This window comes from Bos javanicus, chromosome 24 (assembly GCF_032452875.1).
Source record: "Bos javanicus breed banteng chromosome 24, ARS-OSU_banteng_1.0, whole genome shotgun sequence".
Lineage (NCBI taxonomy): Eukaryota > Metazoa > Chordata > Mammalia > Artiodactyla > Bovidae > Bos > Bos javanicus.
The window spans coordinates 50,374,600-50,397,987 of NC_083891.1; the positions used below are offsets into that span (position 1 = coordinate 50,374,600).

The 23,388-nt window shown below is 38.3% G+C and overlaps 1 protein-coding gene across 4 annotated transcripts in view; it reads left to right on the top strand.

Annotated features, from left to right (window-relative positions):
* Nucleotides 1-23,388, top strand: part of ME2 (malic enzyme 2) — a 65,615-nt gene that overhangs the window by 18,566 nt on the left and 23,661 nt on the right. For 3 of the 4 annotated variants that reach the window (XM_061400213.1, XM_061400217.1, XM_061400214.1), the window contains 11 exons: nt 1,501-1,650; nt 2,028-2,096; nt 3,980-4,055; nt 5,681-5,842; nt 6,141-6,244; nt 8,842-8,951; nt 9,049-9,146; nt 9,438-9,551; nt 11,919-12,033; nt 14,554-14,696; nt 23,283-23,385. In XM_061400213.1, the coding sequence (XP_061256197.1) occupies nt 1,501-1,650; nt 2,028-2,096; nt 3,980-4,055; nt 5,681-5,842; nt 6,141-6,244; nt 8,842-8,951; nt 9,049-9,146; nt 9,438-9,551; nt 11,919-12,033; nt 14,554-14,696; nt 23,283-23,385 (1,244 nt within the window). The remainder of the gene's footprint in view (nt 1-1,500; nt 1,651-2,027; nt 2,097-3,979; nt 4,056-5,680; nt 5,843-6,140; nt 6,245-8,841; nt 8,952-9,048; nt 9,147-9,437; nt 9,552-11,918; nt 12,034-14,553; nt 14,697-23,282; nt 23,386-23,388) is intronic. The other variant, XM_061400216.1, reaches the window with a different exon arrangement.

The following is a 23,388-nucleotide window of genomic DNA, read 5'->3' on the forward strand; positions in this document are numbered from 1 at the left end:
GTACATATGTACGTGTGTGTGTATAGTCTCTCACTCATCACAGAGGGGAAAGAAAGTCAAAAAGTGGTGTGAGGGTCACAGAAGGAGTAGGGTGTTATGGGACCTGAAAATCGGAAAATCTAAAATTTATGTATGTGTGGTGGGGGATGGGAATGACCGAAAAAGACAGCAGAGAGTGCGCCACCTCCGCTGCATTTGGAGAGCATGAGTAGAGAGGACCCTGCCTGCGTAGAGGGTGTTCCAGGCAGCAGGTGCGTTGTCGTGTGCTGCAGTGCCAAGGTGAGAGTTCTGGTGCGTTTGAGAAACTGAAGCAAGTTCAGTACAAAGACGAGGCTGGAAAGTAGTCAGGGAAATCTACTTAACTATTTTAAGAGCTTAAGGCTAATAAAACTGGTGTTTGAAAGCCATTCAAGGAGAAGAGAACTGATCAGAGGTATGTTTTTAAGAGAATAGATTGGAGCAGGGGAAGTTGTTTGTATAGAGACTTGTTAGAAAGGGAGGAAACAACTGTGTGAAAGGTATTTAGCAGATAGTCTCTGTAGGACCTGTGGATTTATTAGGTTGGGATTGGGGAGGGTGGGAGAGGAAGAATTCAGGAATGGACTCCAGATGGATTCCCATTTGATCAGATGGTAGCAGGAGGAGGAACAAAAGAGAGGAAAAAACAAGTCTATTTTATATTTAATTCAAGGTGATAACTGATTTTTCAGCCCAACATCTCCCTATTTTCTAAACTTTATTCTTTAAAAGCTGTTATTTATAGTTTTATATGAATTAACCATTGCCTCCTTCATGCTGCTTCTGTGCACTATAATAGACTTAAAATGCTTCTAAGTTTCCTGGATTATAAACTCCACGAGAACAGGGGCACTTCTTACATCTCTGGAGTTTACGATAGTGCCTGGCACATATTTAGTATTTAGTGAATATTTGAATGAATGCCACTTTATTTTGTTTTCTTGTTTACATGTCAATCACCTTGAAGATTAGCTCCTTAAGGGTGAGGTGGTGGTTTAGTTGCTCAGTCGTGGCCGACTCTGCGATCCCTTAGACTGTAGCCCACCAGGCTCCTCTGTCCCTGGGATTCTCCAGGCAGGAATACTGGAGTGGGTTGCCATATCCTTCTCAAGGGGAATCTTCCCAACCCAGGGATTGAACCCAGGTCTCCTGCATTGCAATCAGATTCTTTACCGGCTAAATTACGAGGGAAGCCCCTAAGGGTGGGGGCCTCATGGTAATTTTTGCATTTCCAGTGCCTGGTTCAGAGCCTGACTCACAGGGCTCAGTAAAGGTTAGCTGTTGCTTCTGATTCTTTTCATCATCATCATTTACCATTTAAGTGCATTTTTATTTTTTAATCCTGAGTATTGCATAAGGATATATAGGGTTTTGTTTTCCAGGGGGAGGGGATCCTCAATTGTACATGTTTAAATTTCATTTCAAAGGCTAAAATCTTTAATGCTGTCTGATGTAGACATTATTTACTGTGCTCAATTTCAGATACATCTATATAATGGGAATACAAGAAAGAAATGAGAAATTGTTTTACAGAATACTGCAAGATGATATTGAAACTCTAATGCCAATTGTGTATACACCAACAGTTGGCCTTGCCTGCTCCCAGTATGGACACATCTTTAGAAGACCTAAGTAAGGCTTATTTTTAAAATATTTTTGCAAATTAACTATTATATAGGAAAAAAATCAGCACCGATTACATTTCTATTTTTTGTGTTGCAGTCTTATCCAACCACAGTTCCCTTCCTTAAAAACTTTTCCCTTCCACAAAAACTTAATTTGGACAGAAAGGGATTCATAAAAATCTAATGTGTCATATTCTTCATTTTGTAGAAATAGCATCATTCATTCCTAACCTTCTTTAAGTTTTGATTGTTAGAGAAATTGTGCATTTTTGTACCGAAAAAATAAGTATTCTCCATTTTGGTAGCATATTCTGCAGAATAATCATAAAACTTTTTGACAATCTGGCTGACTAAGAGAGTAAATCTCATTTTTTATCAGCATAGTTCAAGCACTTCCAAATATTTTAAGTGGAAAGGATGCTGGGGTGAGCGTTGGCTCAAGCCTTTGAGTAAGTAAGTTACTTTATCCCTCTGAATCCATTTATCATAAAATAGGGATTTCAGTACCTTTAAAAGAGCTGCTGAGAAGGTCAGATGGGGAAACTGATGTGACAGTTCTTTATAAACTTTTAAGTGTTGTGTAAGTGCTATTTTTACTTAATTTGAGTTTTCTTGTCTTGTTCCTCTAACCTGTAGTCATTTCCCACCATCCTTATATCTTTCCAATGTCCTGCTTACATACTGATACAAATGTAGAAATTCAAACACCATGTGACAGCATTTGTCCTCAGTCTCCTCTCCTCTAGTCTGGTGGCTCTCAAACTTTAACATGCATATGGAAACATCTGTGGGACTTACTTAGTGTTGATCCTTGCCAACTTTTCCTCTCCTTCCTATTCCCAAGATTCTGATGAAACAGAGAAAGGTCTGGAGGTCCGGATTGTAATGAACACCGTCGGTGATGGTGTTACAGGTATTCCCCGGAAGACACTTTTGAAAACACTGTCTGTTCTGTGCTATCAGTTAATGTGTCTAAACATTTCTGTGATATGGCCCAGCTCTTCAGCTCTTTTATCGTTTCATTTTCACTTAGAGTAGTAGTATTTCTCAGTTCAGATAAAGGGAAGATAAAGGGAAAACAAAAGGATCCTGATGCCCTGCTCCCCTCCACCATACACACAGAGGTTCTGATTCCTTTAGTGTAGAGTTGGGCCCAGGTATTACTGTTTCATTAAAGCTCCTGGTGTGATTTTGTTGTGCACCAGAATTAAGAACTCACATGAAACATAAAGAGCTTTTGGATGAGGGCAGATTCTATGTATCATTTATGCAGTGACAGTGGGTTTTTTTTTTTTTACGTAGGAGATGGTCGGTGAGTCTTGGTTGGTTAACTCCAGGCCAGTTAAATCAGAATCTCTGGGGTAGAACCCTGGAATTTTTAAAAAGCTCATCAGATGATTCTACTATACTAGGTAGCTATGGTTGAGAAACTGTTTAAACTGCTTTGAGCTAGGATAGTAATGCCAGAGTTAAGATGTCAATGAGAAGAATGGATAAACAAGATCCTACTGTATGGCCAAGGGAACTATATTTAGTGTTCTGTGATAAGCCATAATGGAAAAGAATATCAAAAAGAATGTGTGTGTGTGTGTGTATGTATATATATATATATATAAAACTGAATCACTGATGTACAGCAGAAATTAACACAACATTGTGAATCAGCTATACTTCAATAAAAAAAATTTTTTTAAAGATGTCAATGAGAAAGTTAAATATAAGAACCTGTTGGCCCTCATTTCTACTTGCCCTGTTGTCCAGAACCTATGTTTCTTTCTCTCTCTTTCCCTTCTCTCTTCCTTTTTTGAAACCTGGATTGATTATCTCAATTGGATAACAATATACTGTATTTAGAATAACTTTTTCCTTTTTCCTAATGCTGCAAGGATGTATTTTTTATTTGAGATTACTGTAGTTTTCCTCTCTCCCTTCCTGCTTCTTCAGATTTCAAACTCCAGTGACTTTTAACAGTAGTTTACTTAGTGGTTTCATGTTCTGTTGCATTGATGGGATGTCTTTATATTGATTTTTGGAGGTATTTTATGGAGGTATATTGAGTTTATTTGAGCAGGAGATATGGATACATTTCTTCTTGGGTAAAATGATTGCATCATTTAATAAGAATCTTTGTTGCAGCTACTGTGTGAACAATGCAATTACAGCTTCAAGTAGCTGAAAATATTTGAAAATAAACCAGTGTTACTTAGATCTGCTTGGAAACTACACTGTGTCTTGATGTTTTTATTAAAATATCTAAATATTCCAATTATGAACAAAAACTTAGAAAAAAACCAAAAACTGTCATGAAATGCAAAGGTGTTTTTGTTCTGTTGCAGGGGATTATTTATTTCAATCTCAGACAGAGGTCATGTTAGATCAATTGTGGATAACTGGCCAGAAAATCATGTTAAGGTACTAATAGCACAACCTTCCTTTCACAATGTTTTTTCTTCCTATGTAAGTTACCTCTCAATTTCCAAGAACAGTTTTTTTCATTGTTGCTCTGTTTTACTTTATACTTACATACATGCAGATTTAGTGCTCTGAGAAAATCATGATTGTCTTTACAAAAGGGGATGGTATAGAGTTTGCCGTGGGAAAGCAATTGCAGTAAGGTGAGCCTGCTCACTTCAGTACCACTGGTACCTCCTGCCTTCAATTAATATTGTTCTAGGTAAAGAAAATACATTAAAATGCCCTAAAAACTTCTATTCTGGTGGGTGATGAGGAGGATTCATTATGTCTTTTTTCTTATAAATCCAAGGTAGATTTAGATTCTTAATCAATCTGGCTGTCTTTCACAAAACAAAAACTAAGGACTTATTTAAGATCTTTTTGTAGGCTTTTGTGTTTATTATAGGCAGTAATCTTGCTTGCCTTTGTTGCGTGTCTTCCTCACCAAAATAATCTTTGAATTATCATTTGTTCAAAGAGCCTAGAAAAAATTCAGTCAGATCATTAAGTTCATAGTATCATCTTAAAACTTTGTAGGTATATTTTTTATTTTCCATTTTTTTCACCATTGCTGAGATTTTTCTTGTTTGGCTTCAGTTGTTGTTTGGAGTAGCATGTGATTTCTAAACTCCAGATGGCAACACACTCCAGTATTTTTGCCTGGAGAATCCCATGGACAGAGAAGCCTAGTGGGCTACAGTCCATAGAGTCGCAAAGAGTCGGACACGACTGAGGACTTCACTTATTTTTCTCTTAGGATTAATCCTTATCAGCAGTTTGTTCCTCCCTACCCTGTTTAGTCATTTGAACATATTTAAGTTGATCCTCTAGTCAGGGGGCTTCCCTGGTAATTCAGACAATAAAGAATCGGCTTGCAATGCAGGATGTCCAGGTTCTTTCCTGGAGAAGGAAATGGCAAACCACTCCAGATTCTTGCCTGGAGAATTCCAAGGACAGAGGAGCCTGGTGGGCTATAGTCCATGGGGTCACATGGACATGACTGAGCGACTAACATTTAACACTTTCTAGTCAGAAGCATTCTACTCCTAAACCAGAGACAAAGAAATCAAATCTAGTTAATTCTCCTTTTTACATCTAGAGTCTAGAAATCCTCGAATTTTAAATATTCTTGGGTGGTTTATTTTAAAAGTTAGTTAAGAAACAATTTTATTTTTTAAAGTGAGAGTGAAAATATGTGAAGAAAATATTTTTTTAATTTCTTTTTTATTTAATAGCTTTTCTGAGATATGATGCACAGACAATGCAATTCACCAGCTTAAAATGTAAATTCAGTAATTTGTAGTATATTTGGAGTTGTACAGCCATTATAATTTAGAAGACTTTCATCACAGCTCCCTCATCCCCACCCGCCAGAAAAGCCCTGTACCCATTAGTGGTCATTCCCTTCTCCCCAGCCCTAGACAACCACTAATGTACTTTCTTTCTCTGTAGATTTACGTATTCATGTGAATGGAATAATAGAATACGTGCTATTTTGTGATGAAGAGAGTCTTTTTTAAAAATGCTTTTGTTTAGTGCTCCATTTTGGAAAACTTTTAATTGGTATTTTTTTTGTGATTAAGGCTGTCGTGGTGACTGATGGAGAGAGAATTCTAGGTCTTGGAGATCTGGGTGTCTATGGAATGGGAATTCCAGTAGGAAAACTTTGTTTGTATACAGCTTGTGCGGGAATACGGCCTGATAGATGTCTGCCTGTGTGTATTGACGTAGGAACTGATAATCCGGTGAGTAAAATTACTTTCCCTCTCTGATCCTTCTCCCACAGCTTTATTGCATCCCTCTTTTAAAGATAAGAAGAGAAAATTCTGTGATTAGATGTTAGCCTTTTTCTTAAACCTCTTTTAGTATCTATATGAATAACAATAGATTAATACTATTAAAAGTTTTTTAAGAAGAGCAATATAGTTATATTGTTATAATAATTATTAACTTTTTTATACTTTACAGTTTCTATTTTACAGAATATGTTTACATTGGTTATGTAACAAAAAACTTCACATTTATGTTTGTTCTGTTTTATAGGCCCTCTTAAAGGATCCATTTTATATGGGTTTATATCAGAAAAGAGATCGATCACAGCGTTACGATGACCTAATTGATGAGTTTATGAAGGCCATTACTGACAGGTATTTTTTCTAAAGTTTGAGTATATGAAAGCGTCTTAAAAAAATAGAACCACTGTTTTGTTTTCCTTTATCTTTTGTGAAGATAGAGGAGATTAAACGTTTGAGAACTTTGGTTCTTTCCTGCCCAGTTTGATGTACTGATATGTGGTAGTAATGCTCCTGCTTTGCTTTCCTCAGTTATCTGACATCCTGAGCACACTGAAATCTTGAAGTCTATACTCACTGCTCCTAAGTAATACCTTCACTGTGCAGTTCTTTCAACCCTCAGCATCCAGGCTCACTTCACCATTTCAGTGAAATTCTTGTGCAGCTTTCATATTTTAAATTTTGGTCTTTTCTCTCCTCCTGTCTGCAGCATCTGACCAGGTTTTCCACTGCTACATCCTTGAAATTTTCTCTTCTCTTGAACTAAAAGACTTTCCTGACTTAATCTTTCTCTAGCCGTTTTTGTTTCCTTTGTCATCTCCACTGATTTTTTTCTTGTTCTCTTCTGGTAAATGTGGGTGAGTATATAGTTCTTTCCTCTTTTGAGTCATGTAGCCTGTGACTTTTATGCTTGTGACTCTCAGCCCATGAAAACCTATCTCTGTAGTCCCACCTTCCTCTGAGGCTTGCATTTCCAATAGCTGGAATCCTCCCTCTAGAGGTTTTGTTGCTATCTCCTTCCCTTTCTAAATTGTCTGAAAGTGAAAGTGAAGTTGCTCAGTCATGTCGACTCTTTGCAACCCCATGGACTATAGCCTACCGGGCTCCTCTGTCCATGGGATCTTCCAGGCAAGAGTACTGGACTAGGTTGCCATTTCCTTCTCCAGGGGATCTTCCCTACTCAGGGATCGAACCCAGGTCTCCTGCACTGCAGACAGACGCTTTACCTGTTGCCTATCTTTAATAAATCTAGCCTCTGTTAATAGCAGTAGCATGTACCCTCATCACCAAACCTTTGATCTTGTCTAATCTTTGACTCTTCCTTCTCTTCTGTCAAACCCATATAGTGTCATTCAGTCCTCACATCCCTTGTACTACCCCGTACAAGCCTCAGAAATGCATCTTTTCTTTTCCATTGCCACAGCCTCTTTGCAGATCCTCATGTCTCTTTTGGATTCTTCAGAATCTTCCTCTAGCTTCTCTCCTCACCGTTTCCTCTCCACCTTACCACCAGATTAGTCTTTTAAAAACTACTGTTTTTAAACTACTGACATACTGTTTGTTATGTCATTCTTTGGCTTAATTTCCTATTGCTGAAGGGTAAAGTCCAAACATTTTATGATCTAGCCCTGCGCTACCTTTTTTTTTTTTTCCTGGCTGCCCCTGGTGGCATACAGGATCTTAGTGCCCCAGCCAGGGCTCAGACCTGTGCCCCTTGCAGTGGAAGCATGAAATCTTAAACACTGGACTGCCCAGGAAGCTTTCCTGCCCTACCTTTTAGATTACTGGTACATGGATGATCCTAAAAATTAACTCCTTTTCAGAGTCAAAGTTGTTGCCATATCTAAAACTAAACTTTTTATCATCCCAGACATTGCCACCTCTTCCTCTTCCCCTTTTTAGTCATCCAGGCTGCCTTGGCATTTCAGTTGCTTTTCCCTCTTCCCAGGTGTGGTCCTCATCATCAAGTTCTGTTTGTTCATTCTGATGTCTCATAATTATCCCTTTCACTTCCTGTGGCTTCTGCTTCACGTCTTCTTGTTTTCGTGCCTCAGTACCTTCCTGATTATTTTCCCTTCTTTCTCATCTCTCTGTGCATTTGATATGTGCTACGCCTCACTGGCAGCTTTATCCTTCCTCCAGGGAGTCTTAGATGAATTTTTCCCTTCTCAAGCCTTCAGTGATTCTGTATCAGACACAGAAAAAAGTCCCCTTCCCCAGTTTTGCTTTCAGAATTCTCCCTTATCTGGCTCTAACCTCCCTTAACCAACTTCTCCCTTATACTTTTATATAAACTCTGAAATATGTAGCCAGATTTGAAAATTCAGGAACAGCAAAATAGACCTTGTATTTCTTCCTACCACTTTACTTTCTGTTCTTTTGGAACCCAAATAAAGTTCCACCTCCTTTCATGCCTCCCCATACTTTACCTCACCAAGATGACTGATATCTTTTTTTGAAAGCCAGTGAACTCATACAGCAGTTGTTTTTTAAACTGCTTATTTAATATATACTTTACTGTGTTGCTGTTAACTGTGAACGTAATGAAAATTCACATATCAAACACATACTTTTTGAGACTCAGAGACAGAAATCTCTTCCTTTTTAGGAAGTTATTTGTGTATATATGTGCTGGGCACCCCCCTGAAAGTGAAAAGTGAAAGTAACTCAGTCGTGTCCAACTCTTTGCAACTGCATGGACTATACAGTCTTTGGCACTTGAAAATAGTTTGTACAGATTAGTATCCCTTTGGTCCATCATGGTGCTACATTCATTTTAACCATCCCATAAATTTTTCTGAATAATAGATTTTTCTATATGTTGAGTCTAGTCTTTCACAGACTCTAAAAATTGTTAGTGTGGCCTTAAGTGAACTAACTTAGTATATTATTTTAAAAATGTTTAAAAGTGGTATTTCATCACAACCATAACGGGCTTTGCTGTTTTTTAGATATGGACAGAACACACTTATTCAGTTTGAAGACTTTGGAAATCATAATGCATTCAGGTTCTTGAGAAAATACCGAGAAAAATACTGTACCTTCAATGATGATATTCAAGGTAAAGCAAAAACAAAAACTTAGGTTTTTTATTCCTGCTTAAACCTTTTTTGTAGTGTGCCCACTTTTCACTGTACCATGTTTTGCCTCTCTTACAGGGACGGCTGCGGTGGCTCTGGCCGGTCTGCTTGCCGCGCAAAAAGTCATTAGGAAACCGATCTCAGATCATAGAATCTTATTTCTTGGAGCAGGAGAGGTAAGTTTCTGTGAGCTTTTAAGTTTGAAAACCAACACTGTGCTTTAGACTGGAAAATGGGGCATAATGAACTTCTAATTTTGTTGAGATAGAGGGCATAAATTCAAGATCTCTGTTGTGAAATAGGTAATTTAAAATCTTTGGAAAAATATCACAAAGAATCAAGTTTTGTGTGCTTCATAAGGGAAGAATAGATCCAGTATTTCTCATACCATATAATTCTCATATATAAAGTAACTTATCGCATCACACTCTAATCTTTGTTTTTGAAATTTCTGTTTTGTTGGACAGGCTGCTCTTGGAATTGCAAATCTGATAGTTATGGCTATGGTTGAAAATGGCCTCTCAGAAGAAGAGGCACGAAAGAAAATTTGGATGGTTGACAAGTTTGGTTTATTATTTAAGGTAAGGTATTCTAAACCTTGGAGAAGCAAAAGTATGTTGTTATAATGATATTTTTAGAGTTTTCTTTTCATATTCAAATCATAATGTCTATGTTGGCACCAGATGTATTCTTTCTTGCTTTGTTTTCTGACTCCTGACTCTTTTAAACCTAGTGGCTTTTAATGGGAAGTCAGAAGTTCCTAATTAAATTGTTAGCAGGACATCTGATCATTTGAACAGAAATCCTTTAACTCTTTGGAGATCACAGTCTCTTGTAGCAATCTAATAGAAATTTATGGACCTTTTCCCCAGAAAAAGGCATGTATTCCTAAGGTGAAATGATGGATGACAGGTTTATCCCAGGTCAACTTGGTATCCTTTATTCTTGCCCACCTTCCTATCATTGATCGCCATTTCTAATAGCTCAAGAAATGCCTTGTATCCTATACTGTGTAACACATCAAAGAATAGGTAAACTGTTTCATAGTTGAGCTTATGCAGTACACAATGTTGTTATATTTCTGTGGTGTTTATTGATATTTATAAACTACTTGTCATTTACATCTTTGGAGCAAGCTTATATCATTTACTTTGCTCTAGTTCCTGAAATCTTTTCTTAATTAGTAACAGTATTCTATTAGTACAAAAAATGAAATAAAAAACTGAAGTATATGAATGAAAAATCTTGAATGTTTAAATTTTAAATAATTTTTTAAGTATTTAAAAAGTGTATCACACATTGTGATTAACTTATTTAACCTTTTTTTTCCCAATCTCATTTGATCTTATCAAAAATTTTTTGAAATTTTACAAATGAGGGAAGAGGTTTAAAAAGGTCAGGTCATTTTTCCAAGCTTGTAAGTCATGGAGGTGGAATTCCACCCAAGTAGCCTGACTATGAATCCTATGCTGTTAGTCATTCAACTGTGCCTCCTCCCAAAGCTATAACTGCCAGATTTACTTGTATGTCAGATGCAAGGATTATTGAGACCTTGTACCTGGAAGACCATTGGAGAGTGTATATATTTTTGCTAGTACACAATGAGTTTGGTGCTTCTGTTTGTGATGTTTGTTTTCATAAATGTTTTGGTTCTTTATCATGTTTGCAGTAATCAAGTCTAGGATGATGTATGTGCATCTGCAAGTTCAGGGTGTGTTTTTCCTTTAGCATGAGTTTTAGGCTTTGTATCTCTTCTTGGGACTCAAAACACTGCCCTCTTTTTTGAGACTTTGAGAGTTTCCGATTGAAGCCCTCATGGAAGAGATGTGGTCTTCTTGGGAGCAAGCATGTTAAGCCACTGTTCTGAGAACTTGGATCTACTGAGGCTGTATTTCAGTCTTTTAGTTAATTCCCCAGCCAAGTGATGATGGAGTTTTGCTTTTCCAGGCCCCTGCTTGTCATCACAGACAAGCTGGGGCTTGTCTGGAACTCTGATGTAAAAAATCACCTTTGCCGAGGGAGGTCTTTTCTTTTGCCGAAATAAGGATATGAATTTGTCATCCTGGTTGGTTTTTGCATTCAACATGTTTTTGTTTGCTTTAAACTATTGAGAAATTCATCACTGTTCTAACATGTCAGTGGTATATCTCCCACACTTGTGACACTACTAAGGAGTTTATTTTTAATGGGTTTTGACCTGGGATTTGGTGAGGAAAGCATATTACTTCATTCAGCTCTTTTAAACCAGAATTCCCCTTTCCTGAACTCTTGGTAGTATAAGTCCATAATGTCTATCTAAAATTCTGAAATCCCTGAGTTTTTCCTGAAATTCATTTGGTAATAAATCTGACAGACCTGAAATTTATGCTAACTTTAGTAGCAAGACCAAAGATGATATTTCTAATTTTCACCTTTTGTACTTGATGTGACTATTCATAACTTCCGTTCAGTTGTGGAGTGCCCACTGAGAGAGTGTTTGTGATAAATTACACACCCTAGTATTCTTGCCTGGAGAATCCCATGGACAGAGGAGCTTGGTGGGCTATAGTCCATGGGATCGCAGAGTCAGACACGACTGAGCAACTAGCACTTATAATATATTATCATAAGACATTTCTGAAATATGAAATTCTAAGCTCTAAAATGCAGCTAGCTCACATAAAGAATTGTATGCCTTTGTGCCCTGTTGGATTTAGGAAGACTTCACAGAGTAAATGAGTTTTTGAAAGGGATTAGAAATTTTTGGTTATAATGGAATTTGACGCATGTTTTATATTTGGGTTTATGGGCAGTATGAAGAAAGAATTGGAAGATAATGAGTTGAAGAGAAATGTAAATGAAAAAGAAACATTCTTACTGTAGTAACAATATGTGACTTATAATGATGTCTTCTCAACTAATCCTCAATAAACATTTACTAAAAAATTGTATTTTATCTAAAAATTCAGGGGCGGAAAGCTAAAATAGAAAGTCATCAGGAAGCATTTGCTCACTCAGCTCCAGAGAGCCTACCTGATACTTTTGAAGAGGCAGTAAATATACTTAAGCCTTCAGCTATAATTGGTGAGTAAAGTTGTTGCCAAGTCATTCTGTTACTTACCTGTATAATGCCAGGCCTAATTTGCATGCAGGATTACTAAAAGTGAAGTGACATATTTTACCTAGCTTTGAGCATATATGTTTCTGTGATAGCTTTGTTTTTAAATTGATCTTTATTGGAATATAGTCGCTTTACAATGATGCATTGGCTTCTGCTGTACAGCAAAGTGAATCAGCTATATGTATGCCTATATTCCCCCTCTTTTTGGATTTCCTTCCCATTTAGGTCACTATAGATGTGATAGCTTTTTTTTTTAACTGAAGTATACTTGATGTGCAGTATCATATAAGTGACAGCTGTACAGTGTAGTGATTCACAAATTTTAAAGGTTGTACTCCATTCATAGTTATTAAAAATGTTGGCTGTGTTCCCTGTGTTGTATGTGATAGCTTTTAGGTACAGTGTATACAGTTCTGTTAACAGATGTTGCTTGTACTTTTAACTTCTAGAAGCTGTGTGATTGCTCATGCTTTGCTTTTAGAGTTGGTATGACTGGTGGGCTCAAAACCTGAAAAAGACCAAGGTTATTTGACAGACTGTACCAAGAAAATCCCTTGCAGAGTCAAAGATTTTCATTGACAACAAAGCTGAAAGCTTTTGGTATGTTTTAAGAGTCAGGCATTTAATAGCTGTCATCAGACTGTGTAACATAGCATTAACAGAAAATGTAAAGAGTATTTAAAAGAGGGACTATTTCATTTCCTATACAGCTATAATAAGATTTGTATACATATATCATTATATATATATCATTTTATATATGTATCATATATATATATACATCATATATATATATACATCATATATATATACACACACATATATATATCATATATATACACACACACACATATATATGTATCATTTTTCTTATATTTTACCAATTTCTTGGAGGAGCCCTATGGAATTTTAAATAGTAAACTGTTTTAAGTCACCAACAGTTTTTATGGTTAGGAAAAGGATATTAGGTTCTTTACTGATTGAAACTCACAATTTTTTAGAGTGGGAAGTAATGTTTAAGATTGTGAGTGCATTTCTCTCAGAACTCAGTTTTTTGTTGTTTAGTTGCTAAGTCATGTCCGATGCTTTTGTGACCCCCACAAGACTATAGCTCACCAGGCTCCTCTGTCTATAGGATTTCCCAGGCAAGAATACTGGGGTGGGTTGACTCAATATGGAAACCTAAGAATCTGTCCATTGACTCCGGCCCTGGAGGATGAAGGAAATGAGAAAAAAAATGTTTCATTCTTTTAGAACTCATGGATTCCTAAGAATATGTCCACATACCCCATGTGACCACATGGGAAAACACTGAGTATACATTCCTTTTTCACATGAGGAAAACAAGCGCAGAGTTATTAAACAACTTGCCTGAGATGTTGTGAGTATCTCATATAGCCAGGAGTAACAGAGGAAGCACTAAAATTCTGGTCTCCAGATCAGTATTTCTCTTTATTACATGTCAGTTTATAAAATGGAATTTAAACTTTCTTTGACTGTTGAATGTAAGTCTTTTCATTGGATGAACTACGTAAGCGTTCAGCTGAGGTGCTCCTTGTCATCCCAGTTCCCACTCTGGGCTGAGTTCTTCTTTCAGCCATGCCTCTGTGCGCTGCACACTGAGCGCCCGGGACTGGTCTTCTGGTTTTCTCTTTACTCTGTTGTTTTCTCTCTCAACTCCTAAGCTGCCTGCATTATACTCACTTTTATATCCCAGTGACCTACATACAGTGTCTGAGACATTGTCAGAGCTTACTAAAAGTTCATTAAACTGATCTCTATCAAGAAAGTGGATGACTATAGTCAAGAAGATCTTTTTTTCCCTTCTAAACTCCTATTATTTTATAATGAGTACCACAGAGTATAACAAGTTAACATTTAGAGATGCAACTTTTTCATTTAAAAAAGAATTTTAATTGTGGTAAAATATATATAACTTAAAATTTGCCATCATACCCATTTAAAAGTATACAATGAGGTAGTGTTAAATGCATTCACATTGTACAGCCAGTTTGCGGAACTCTTCACCTTTTAAAACTGAAGCTCTATGCTTATTAGACAACAATTACATGATGGAAGTAGTCTTTTTTTTCTTTTCCCTGTTGCACCATGTAGCATGCAGAATCTTAGTTCCCTGACCAGGGATCAAACCTGTGCCCCCTGCATTTGGGAGCATAGAATCCTAACCACTGGACTGTCAGGGAATTCCCTGGAGGTTGTCTTATACTCTTTTTTTTTTTTTTGCTCACAATTTACTATGTCTGGGGTAGATAATAAATATTTAAGTAGAAATTTTAGTGTTTTTATTGTTTCTCTTTTCAGATGTAAGATTGGAATTATCTTAGCAATGCAGAATTTTATCTTTGTAATGGGAGTTTACCTGTGCTTTTGTTATGTTAAACCTGTTGTAGAAATGCTGTTGATGGGAATGCTGTGTTTTACTTGTAATGAAGTTGCTTTTTTCTCCCCTTTACTTATGATAGGAGTTGCAGGAGCTGGCCGACTTTTCACTCCTGGTGTAATCAAAGCAATGGCTGAAATCAATGAAAGGCCTATAATATTTGCATTAAGTAATCCTACGGCACAGGCTGAGTGCACAGCTGAAGAAGCATACACGCTTACAGAGGTATTAATAACAATATGAAATGGTTATGTCTATTATTTTCCCTCTATTAAGGAGAGTTTAAATTTTAGTTCTTTTGAATTCTTTGCCACTGCCACTGGTTTATATTCCAGTTATAAATATCTGCTTATATACCATTGGAACAGTTGGATTTTCCCCTCCTATTCCATAGGGATATAGTTGTAATCTCCACAATGTAATCCTTTTCTGTATTGTTCTTGCAAGTGACCTTTAAGAGGCTCTAGGAAGTAGGTTTTTTCTTTTTAATTTGGGTACAATATTGTGTTAGTTTCAAGTATACAGCAAAGTGATTTGGGTTTGTTTTTTTTTTCTTTTTTCTGTTTTTTGTATTCTTTTCCATTTTAGGTTTTTACAAGATATCAAATGTAGTTCCCTTTGCTATACAGTAAATCCTTACTGTTCAGGAAGTGATTTTTAAAACCTTGTTTAACAGTGATATATAGCAGTAATTATTGAGACATGGCCTTAAGAATAATTCATATGTCTTAATTTTTAGTGTTCTATCTCTATTAAAAGTTGTTTTATTATGGAAAATTTGAGGTATATACAAAAGTAGAAAGAATGATATAATTTAACTCCCGTGTACCAATGTTTTTGTTATTTAGTTGCTAAGTCATATCTAAATCCTTTGTGACCCCATGAACTGTAGACAGCCAGGCTCCTCTGTCCATGGGATTTTCCAGGCAAGAATACTGGAGTGGGTTCCCTTCTCCAGGGGATCTTCCCGACCCAGGGATTGAACCCAGGTCTCCTGCATTGTAGGTGGATTCTTTACCAGTGAACCACTGGGGAATCCCATCATGTACCAATATTCTGCTTCAGAAGTGGTCAGCTTATTGCCAGTCTTGTTTCTTTGACATCCTACTCACCTTAGATTAGGAAGCCAGCCTCAGGTGTATCATTTTATTATTAATATTACAGTATATCTCTCAAAAGTTAAGAATTATTTTAAAAATATAATCACAGTATCATCATCACACCTCACAGGTTTTTTTATTTATTTATTTTTAATTGTGATTATTTCTTTATTTTTGGTTGTGTTGGGTCTTCATTGCAGCTCATGGTCTTTCTCTGGTTGTGGCAATTGGGAGCTACTTGGGGTGTGCGGGCTTCTCATTGCTGTGGCCTCTCTCGTGGAGCACAGGCTCTAGGTGCATGGCCTATCACACTTCACAGTTTTAACAATTTTTGAATGTTTATTTGATGCTTTTGTATAGCTCTTGGTTCTCTACTAAAATTTTGTCTTGGCATTTAATTTCTTGAATACATGAATTATAATTAAAGTAAGTATCTGATAGTAACAAATATCTTGCTCTCTATCAATCCATTTCTATTATGTGTTTTGTTTTCTTCTTGGTTATCCAGTTCTTGTCTTCGTAAGCCGACTTTTGCTTTTCACTTCTTTGTTGACTGCTAGGTAGTGCAGATAAAGAACTGTAGCAATAATTTGAGGCCCAAGATGAAGTTAGCTTCCTCCACAGGGACTTTACCTATCCTTCTGGAGACTGGGGTGGTGGTGGTTGGTGGTTTAGTCACTAAGTCATGTCCGGTTCTTTGTGACCCCCTGGGCTGTGGCCTACCAGGCTCCTCTGTCCATGGGATTCTCCAGGCAAGAGTAGTGGAGTGGGTAGCCATTTCCTTCTCCAGGAGATCTTCCTGAACCAGGAAGTAAACATGTTTCTCCTGTGTCTCCTGCTTGGCAGGCAGATTCTTTACCACCAAGTAACCTGGGAAGCCCTCTTTTCTGGGGTAATCCCCCGTAAGTTCATCAGGATGTAGTCCATGAGAGGCCTCATCTGTGTTCACAGTTAACCTTTTCTCTGGAGTATAAGTCAAAAACCCTGGAGTATTTATTGGCACCTCACCCCTACCCCTAGTGGTCTATAAACTTTACCTTTTTTCCATCATCATGGGACTCGTGACACTTTTGCTGTTCAGGCTCTCAGCCACAGATTTTCCTTTTGAAATCACTCACCTGAAGGAGGAGAGCTTCAAATGCTGAGTTCGAATGTCTTGTTCTCCTCATTTTGTGAATCTTGACCATCTCTACCTCCAAGCCCTCCCTATCTAGGTTGCACTCCTATTTCCTTGAAACATATGTTTAATATATTTTATAGAGTTTTTCTCCCTGTTACCAAATGGAGAATTGGTGTGAAGCAACCTAGAAGACTATTCGCAAAGTAGAACTCTGTCTCAGAACTTTCCGAACTTCATATTCATGCTTTTGATATATTTAGCATTATTTCTCGTTGTTATAAATTTTATTTTGACACATATATTCTCTCAAAATTCCTTCTGAGTCTATATTGCCATTTTGGTTCAGTTCAGTTCATTTCCTCAGTTCAGTTCACTTCAGTCGCTCAGTCGTGTCCGACTCTTTGCAACCCCATGAATCGCAGCACACCAGGCCTCCCTGTCCATCACCAACTCCTGGAGTTCACTCAGACTCACGTCCATCGAGTCAGTGATGCCATCCAGCCATCTCATCCTCTGTCGTTCCCTTCTCCTCCTGCCCCCAATCCCTCCCAGCATCAGAGTCTTTTCCAATGAGTCAACTCTTCGCATGAGGTGGCCAAAGTACTGGAGTTTCAGCTTTAGCATCATTCCTTCCAAAGAAATGCCAGGGCTGATCTCCTTCAGAATGGACTGGTTGGATCTCCTTGCAGTCCAAGGGACTCTCAAGAGTCTTCAACACCACAGTTCAAAAGCATCAATTCTTCAGTGCTCAGCTTTCTTCACAGTCCAACTCTCACATCCATACATGACCACTGGTTTGCTCAGTCATGCCCAACTCTTTGTGACCCCATGGACTGCAGTATGCCAGGCTTCCCTGTCCATCACCAACTCCCGGAGTTTACCCAAACTCACGTCCATCAAGTGATGGACATTCAACCGTCTTATCCTCTGTCGTCTCCTTCTCCTCCTGCCTTCAATCTTTCCCAGTATCAGGGTCTTTTCCAATGAGTCAGCTCTTTGCATCAGGTGGCCAAAGTATTGGAGTTTCAGCTTCAGCATCAGTCCTTCGAATGAACACCCAGGACTGATCTCCTTTAGGATGGACTGGTTGGATCTCCTTGTAGTCCAAGGGACTCTCAAGAGTCTTCTCCAACACCACAATTCAAAAGCATCAATTTTTTGGCGTTCAGCTTTCTTTATAGTCCAACTCTCACATCTATACATGACTACTGGAAAAACCATAGCCTTGACTAGACGGACGTTTGTTGGCAAAGTAATGTCTCTGCTTTTTCTAGATTGGTCGTAACTTTTCTTCCAAGGAGCGAGCGTCTTTTAATTTCATGGCTCCATTCACCATCTGCAGTGATTTTGGAGCCCCCCAAAATGAAGCCTGTCACTGTTTCCATTGTTCCCCCGTCTATTTGCCATGAAGTGATGGGACCAGATGCCATGATCTTCGTTTTTTGAATGTTGAGTTTTAAGCCAGCTTTTTACTCTCCTGTTTCACTTTAATCAAAACTAAAGGTTATCATACCCCAAATTATCAATTAGTCTTATACAATGCCTATTTGGTACGTATACTAGATGTATTATGGGCCTTGGCATTTCCAAAATATAAAAAACTTAAATGTTTTGGGCGTATCAGTAGAAGACTGTTCAAACATTTAAGAATTTTATTTTTTAAGATGTACACTGAATGAGTGACAACTCCCCAAGGAGACTGGTTTGGTATACTCTATTCCATTAGTTCTCAGTTGCAAATTTTTATATAAATTTTGCCTTAGTGTTACATAAAATAATGATATAAATATATATATTTGTCAGTTCAGTTCAGTCACTCAGTCATGTCCGACTCTTTGCGACCCCATGAATCGCAGCACGCCAGGCCTCCCTGTCCATCACCAACTCCCGGAGTTCACCCAGACTCACGTCCATCGAGTCAGTGATGCCATCCAGCCATCTCATCCTCTGTCGTCCCCTTCTCCTCCTGCCCCCAATCCCTCCCAGCACCAGAGTCTTTTCCAGTCAGTCAACTCTTCACATGAGGTGGCCAAAGTACTGGAGTTTCAGCTTTAGCATCATTCCTTCTAAAGAAACCCCAGGGCTGATCTCCTTCAGAATGGACTGGTTGGATCTCCTTGCAGTCCAAGGGACTCTCAAGAGTCTTCTCCAACACCACAGTTAAAAACATCAATTATTCAGCGCTCAGCCTTCTTCACAGTCCAGCTCTCACATCCATACATGACCACAGGAAAAACCATAGCCTTGACTAGATGGACCTTTGTTGGCAAAGTAACGTCTCTGCTTTTTAATATGCTGTCTAAGTTGGTAATAACTTTCCTTCCAAGGAGTAAGCGTCTTTTAATTTCATGGCTGCAATCACCATCTGCAGTGATTTTGGAGCCCAGAAAAATAAAGTCTGACACTGTTTCCACTGTTTCTCCATCTGTTTCCCATGAAGTGATGGGACCGGATGCCATGATTTTCGTTTTCTGAATGTTGAGGTTTAAGCCAGCTTTTTCACTCTCCACTTTCACTTTCATTAAGAGGCTTTTTAGTTCCTCTTCACTTTCTGCCATAAGGGTGGTGTCATCTGCATATCTGAGGTTATTGATTCCAGCTTGTGTTTATTCCAGTCCAGCGTTTCTCATGATGTACTCTGCATATAAGTTAAATAACAGGATGACAATATACAGCCTTGACGTACTCTTTTTCCTATTTGGAACCAGTCTGTTGTTCCATGTCCAGTTCTAACTGTTGCTTCCTGACGTGCATACAGATTTCTCAAGAGGCAGATCAGGTGGTCTGGTATTCCCATCTCTTTCAGAATTTTCTACAGTTTATTGTGATCCACACAGTCAAAGGCTTTGGCATAGTCAATAAAGCAGAAATAGATGTTTTTCTGGAACTCTCTTGCTTTTTCGATGATCCAGCGGATGTTGGCAATTTGATCTCTGATTCCTCTGCCCTTTCTAAACCAGCTTGAACATCAGGAAGTTCACGGTTCACATATTGCTGAAGCCTGGCTTGGAGAATTTTGAGCATTACTTTACTAGCGTGTGAGATGAGTGCAATTGTGCAGTCGTTTGAGCATTCTTTGGCATTGCCTTTCTTTGGGATTGGAATGAAAACTGACCTTTTCCAGTCCTGTGGCCACTGCTGAGTTTTCCAAATTTGCTGGCATATTGAGTGCAGCACTTTCACAGCATCATCTTTCAGGATTTGGAATAGCTCAACTGGAATTCCATCACATCCACTAGCTTTGTTCATAGTGATTCTTTCTAAGGCCCACTTGACTTCACATTCCAGGGTGTCTGGCTGTAGGTCAGTGATCACACCATCGTGATTATCTGGGTCATGAAGATCTTTTCTGTACAGTTCTGTGTATTCTTGCCATCTCTTCTTAATATCTTCTGCTTCTGTTAGGTCCATACCATTTCTGTCCTTTATTGAGCCCATCTTTGCATGAAATGTTCTCTTGGTATCTCTAATTTTCTTGAAGAGATCTCTAGTCTTTCCCATTCTGTTGTTTTCCTCTATTTCTTTGCATTGATCGCTGAAGAAGGCTTTCTTATCTCTTCTTGCTGTTCTTTGGAACTCTGCATTCAGATGCTTATATCTTTCCTTTTCTCCTTTGCTTTTCGCTTCTCTTCTTTTCACAGCTATTTGTAAGGCCTCCCTAGACAGCCATTTTGCTTTTTTGCATTTCTTTTCCATGGGGATGGTCTTGATCCCTGTCTCCTGTACAGTGTCACAAACCTCTTTCCATAGTTCATCAGGCACTCTATCTATCAGATCTAGGCCCTTAAATCTATTTCTCACTTCCACTGTATAATCATCAGGGATTTGATTTAGGTCATACCTGAATGGTCTAGTGGTTTTCCCTACTTTCTTCAATTTAAGTCTGAATTTGGCAATAAGGAGTTCATAATCTGAGCCACAGTCAGCTCCTGGTCTTGTTTTTGCTGACTGTATAGAGCTTCTCCATCTTTGGCTGCAGAGCTGTTTTTTTTTGTTTTTGGTGGAGGGATGTTTTGGTGTTACTCTCACTCCCTCTGCTGCTGAGTGAGAAAAATTCTTAAAAAATTTTTTTTCATATTTTATTGGTCAGTTAGTTGCTCCTAGAACAAAGAACTTCTACTGAACATGGACTTCAGAATGAGACTTCTGTTAATAAGTTCTTGCCACTATAGGTTGATTATGAAAGAAGAATTTTAAAAGGATGGCATGGAGAAGATGAACTGCAGTTGAATCTTGCCATTCTAGAGAAGATGCCCAAGATCTTTCTAAATCTCCAAATTTACTGATGCCATGAGGACATAACATTTTTCCCATGAAGAGCTATATTGTATAGCCCACTTAATAAATCTATTAAAATTAATGGTGGCACAAAGATAACCTATATTACACACATTGTGGTAACACACATGGCATTAGCCATGAACTAACCCTTAATCTGGCTTCCCTGTGGCTCAGCTGGTAAAGGATCCACCTGCAATGTGGGAGACCTGGGTTCCATCACTGGGTTAGGAAGATGCCCTGGAGAAGGGAAAAGCTACCCACTCCAGTATTCTGGCCTGGAGAATTCCAAGGACTATATAGTCCATGGGGTCACAAAGAGTCAGACACGACTGAGCGACTTTCACTTTCACAACCTAAATCTTCAAAGAAAAAATTTTTGTCACAAATAATGCTGTACTTAGAACAGGTAGAGAATGGGACTGGCTACAGCTGTCTGGATTTGTAAGTCCAAGACAGTCACCTGGGCCCACCACTGGCGCAGTTGACTTGTTTCTGTACCTAAACCTGAGATCATTTTGAAACTGCAAGTATGTCTTGTAAAAGTAATAATTACTATACACAGTAGATCTTCAGAGTGTCCAAAGGGTCAAATTCTTGAGTACTAAATCCACTAGGGTCTACTGTCTTTCAAAGGACACTCACTCTTGGTATAATACACGTTTGCATGTGCTCGTGCTCAGTCATGTCCGACTCTTTGCAACCCCGTGGACTGTAGCCCACTAGGCCCCTCTGTCCATGGAATTTCCCAGGCAAGAATATTGGAATGGGTTGCCATTCCCTCCTCCAGGGAAATCGTCCCAACCCAGGGGTTCACCCCACATCTCTTGCACCTCTTGCATTGGCAGGTGGATTCTTTACCACTGTGCCACCTGGGAAGCCCAGTGCACATCTTTTGATGTAGGGAGAAGCAGACAAAGCATTATCTAAACACTTAATGTATTATGGACTTCCCTGGTGGCTCAGTCGGTAAAGCATCTGCGTACAATGTGGGAGACCCGGGTTCGATCCCTGGATCGGGAAGATTCCTTGGAGAAGGAAATGGCAACCCACTCCAGTATTCTTGCCTGGAAAATCCCATGGACAGAGGAGCCTGGTAGGCTATAGTCCATGAGGTCACAAAGAGTTGGACATGACTGAACAACTTCACTTTCACTTTTAATGTATTACATGACATTTCAGAGCACAGTACTAAAATTGATGGATACAACAATTTTGGAGACTTCCGTTTCTTTAGAAGACAACATGCCATATATTTTTGGAGTGACTGGTTACACCATATGCCTTTTTTATAAACTGGGGGGCATTGTAGCATAATAGAAAAACCATGCGTTTTAGAGTTATGAAAACCTAGGTTCAAGGTTAATGGCTACAGTTGTGATACGTGACTTTTTACAAAGTATTTGGAAATATTTAAGCCTTAGCTTTCTGAGATTTTTAAAAAAATACATATTAGTGAAATGAGATGATAATCTTATAAGCCTTTTGTGTGGGTTAAATTAACTGAGTTAACACATATAACGGACAAGGCAATGGCAACCCACTCCAGTACTCTTGCCTGGAAAATCCTATGGATGGAGGAGCCTGGTAGGCTGCAGTCCACTGGGTCGCTAGGAGTCGGACATGACTGAGCGACTTCACTTTCACTTCTCACTTCCATGCACTGGAGAAGGAAATAGCAACCCACTCCAGTGTTCTTGCTTGGAGAATCCCAGGGACGGGGGAACCTGGTGGGCTGCCGTCTATGGGGTTGCACAGAATCGGACACGACTGAATCGACTTAGCAGCAGCAGCAGCAGCAGCAACACATATAAAGCACCTGGTACAGAGCCAAAAACAGCAGATGTGCAGTAAATGGTAGTGATATAATTTTTGATGTTCCCCCCTCATTCACAGATGTTTATAGTAGTCCTCATTTATTATTAGGGATGATATTTTCTTACCATCTACATTTTTAAAGTTTTAAAGGAAAGAGGAGTGTCAGGTTTTGAATTTATTAATGGACATTTTTCAACTTTATTTGAATGTATGCTGTGCATATAACAAACCTCATTCTAATAAGGATTTTAATAAAAGGATGGGGAACACATGTATACCTGTGGCAGATTCATTTCGATATATGGCAAAACTAATACAATATTTTAAAGTTTAAAAATAAAATAAAATTTAAAAAAATTATAAAAAAAAAAAAGTAAATTGTGCCTTTTGCAGGTAATATGTTGATCTACTACAGATTTTAATTTTGTTTTCATTCACCTTAATTGTCTAGTCTACATAAAGTGACAAAATTGAGATTATTTCATTTCTCAACAGGGAAGGTGTTTGTTTGCCAGTGGCAGTCCGTTTGAGCCAGTGAAACTCAGTGATGGGCAAGTCTTTACACCAGGCCAAGGAAACAATGTATATATTTTTCCAGGTA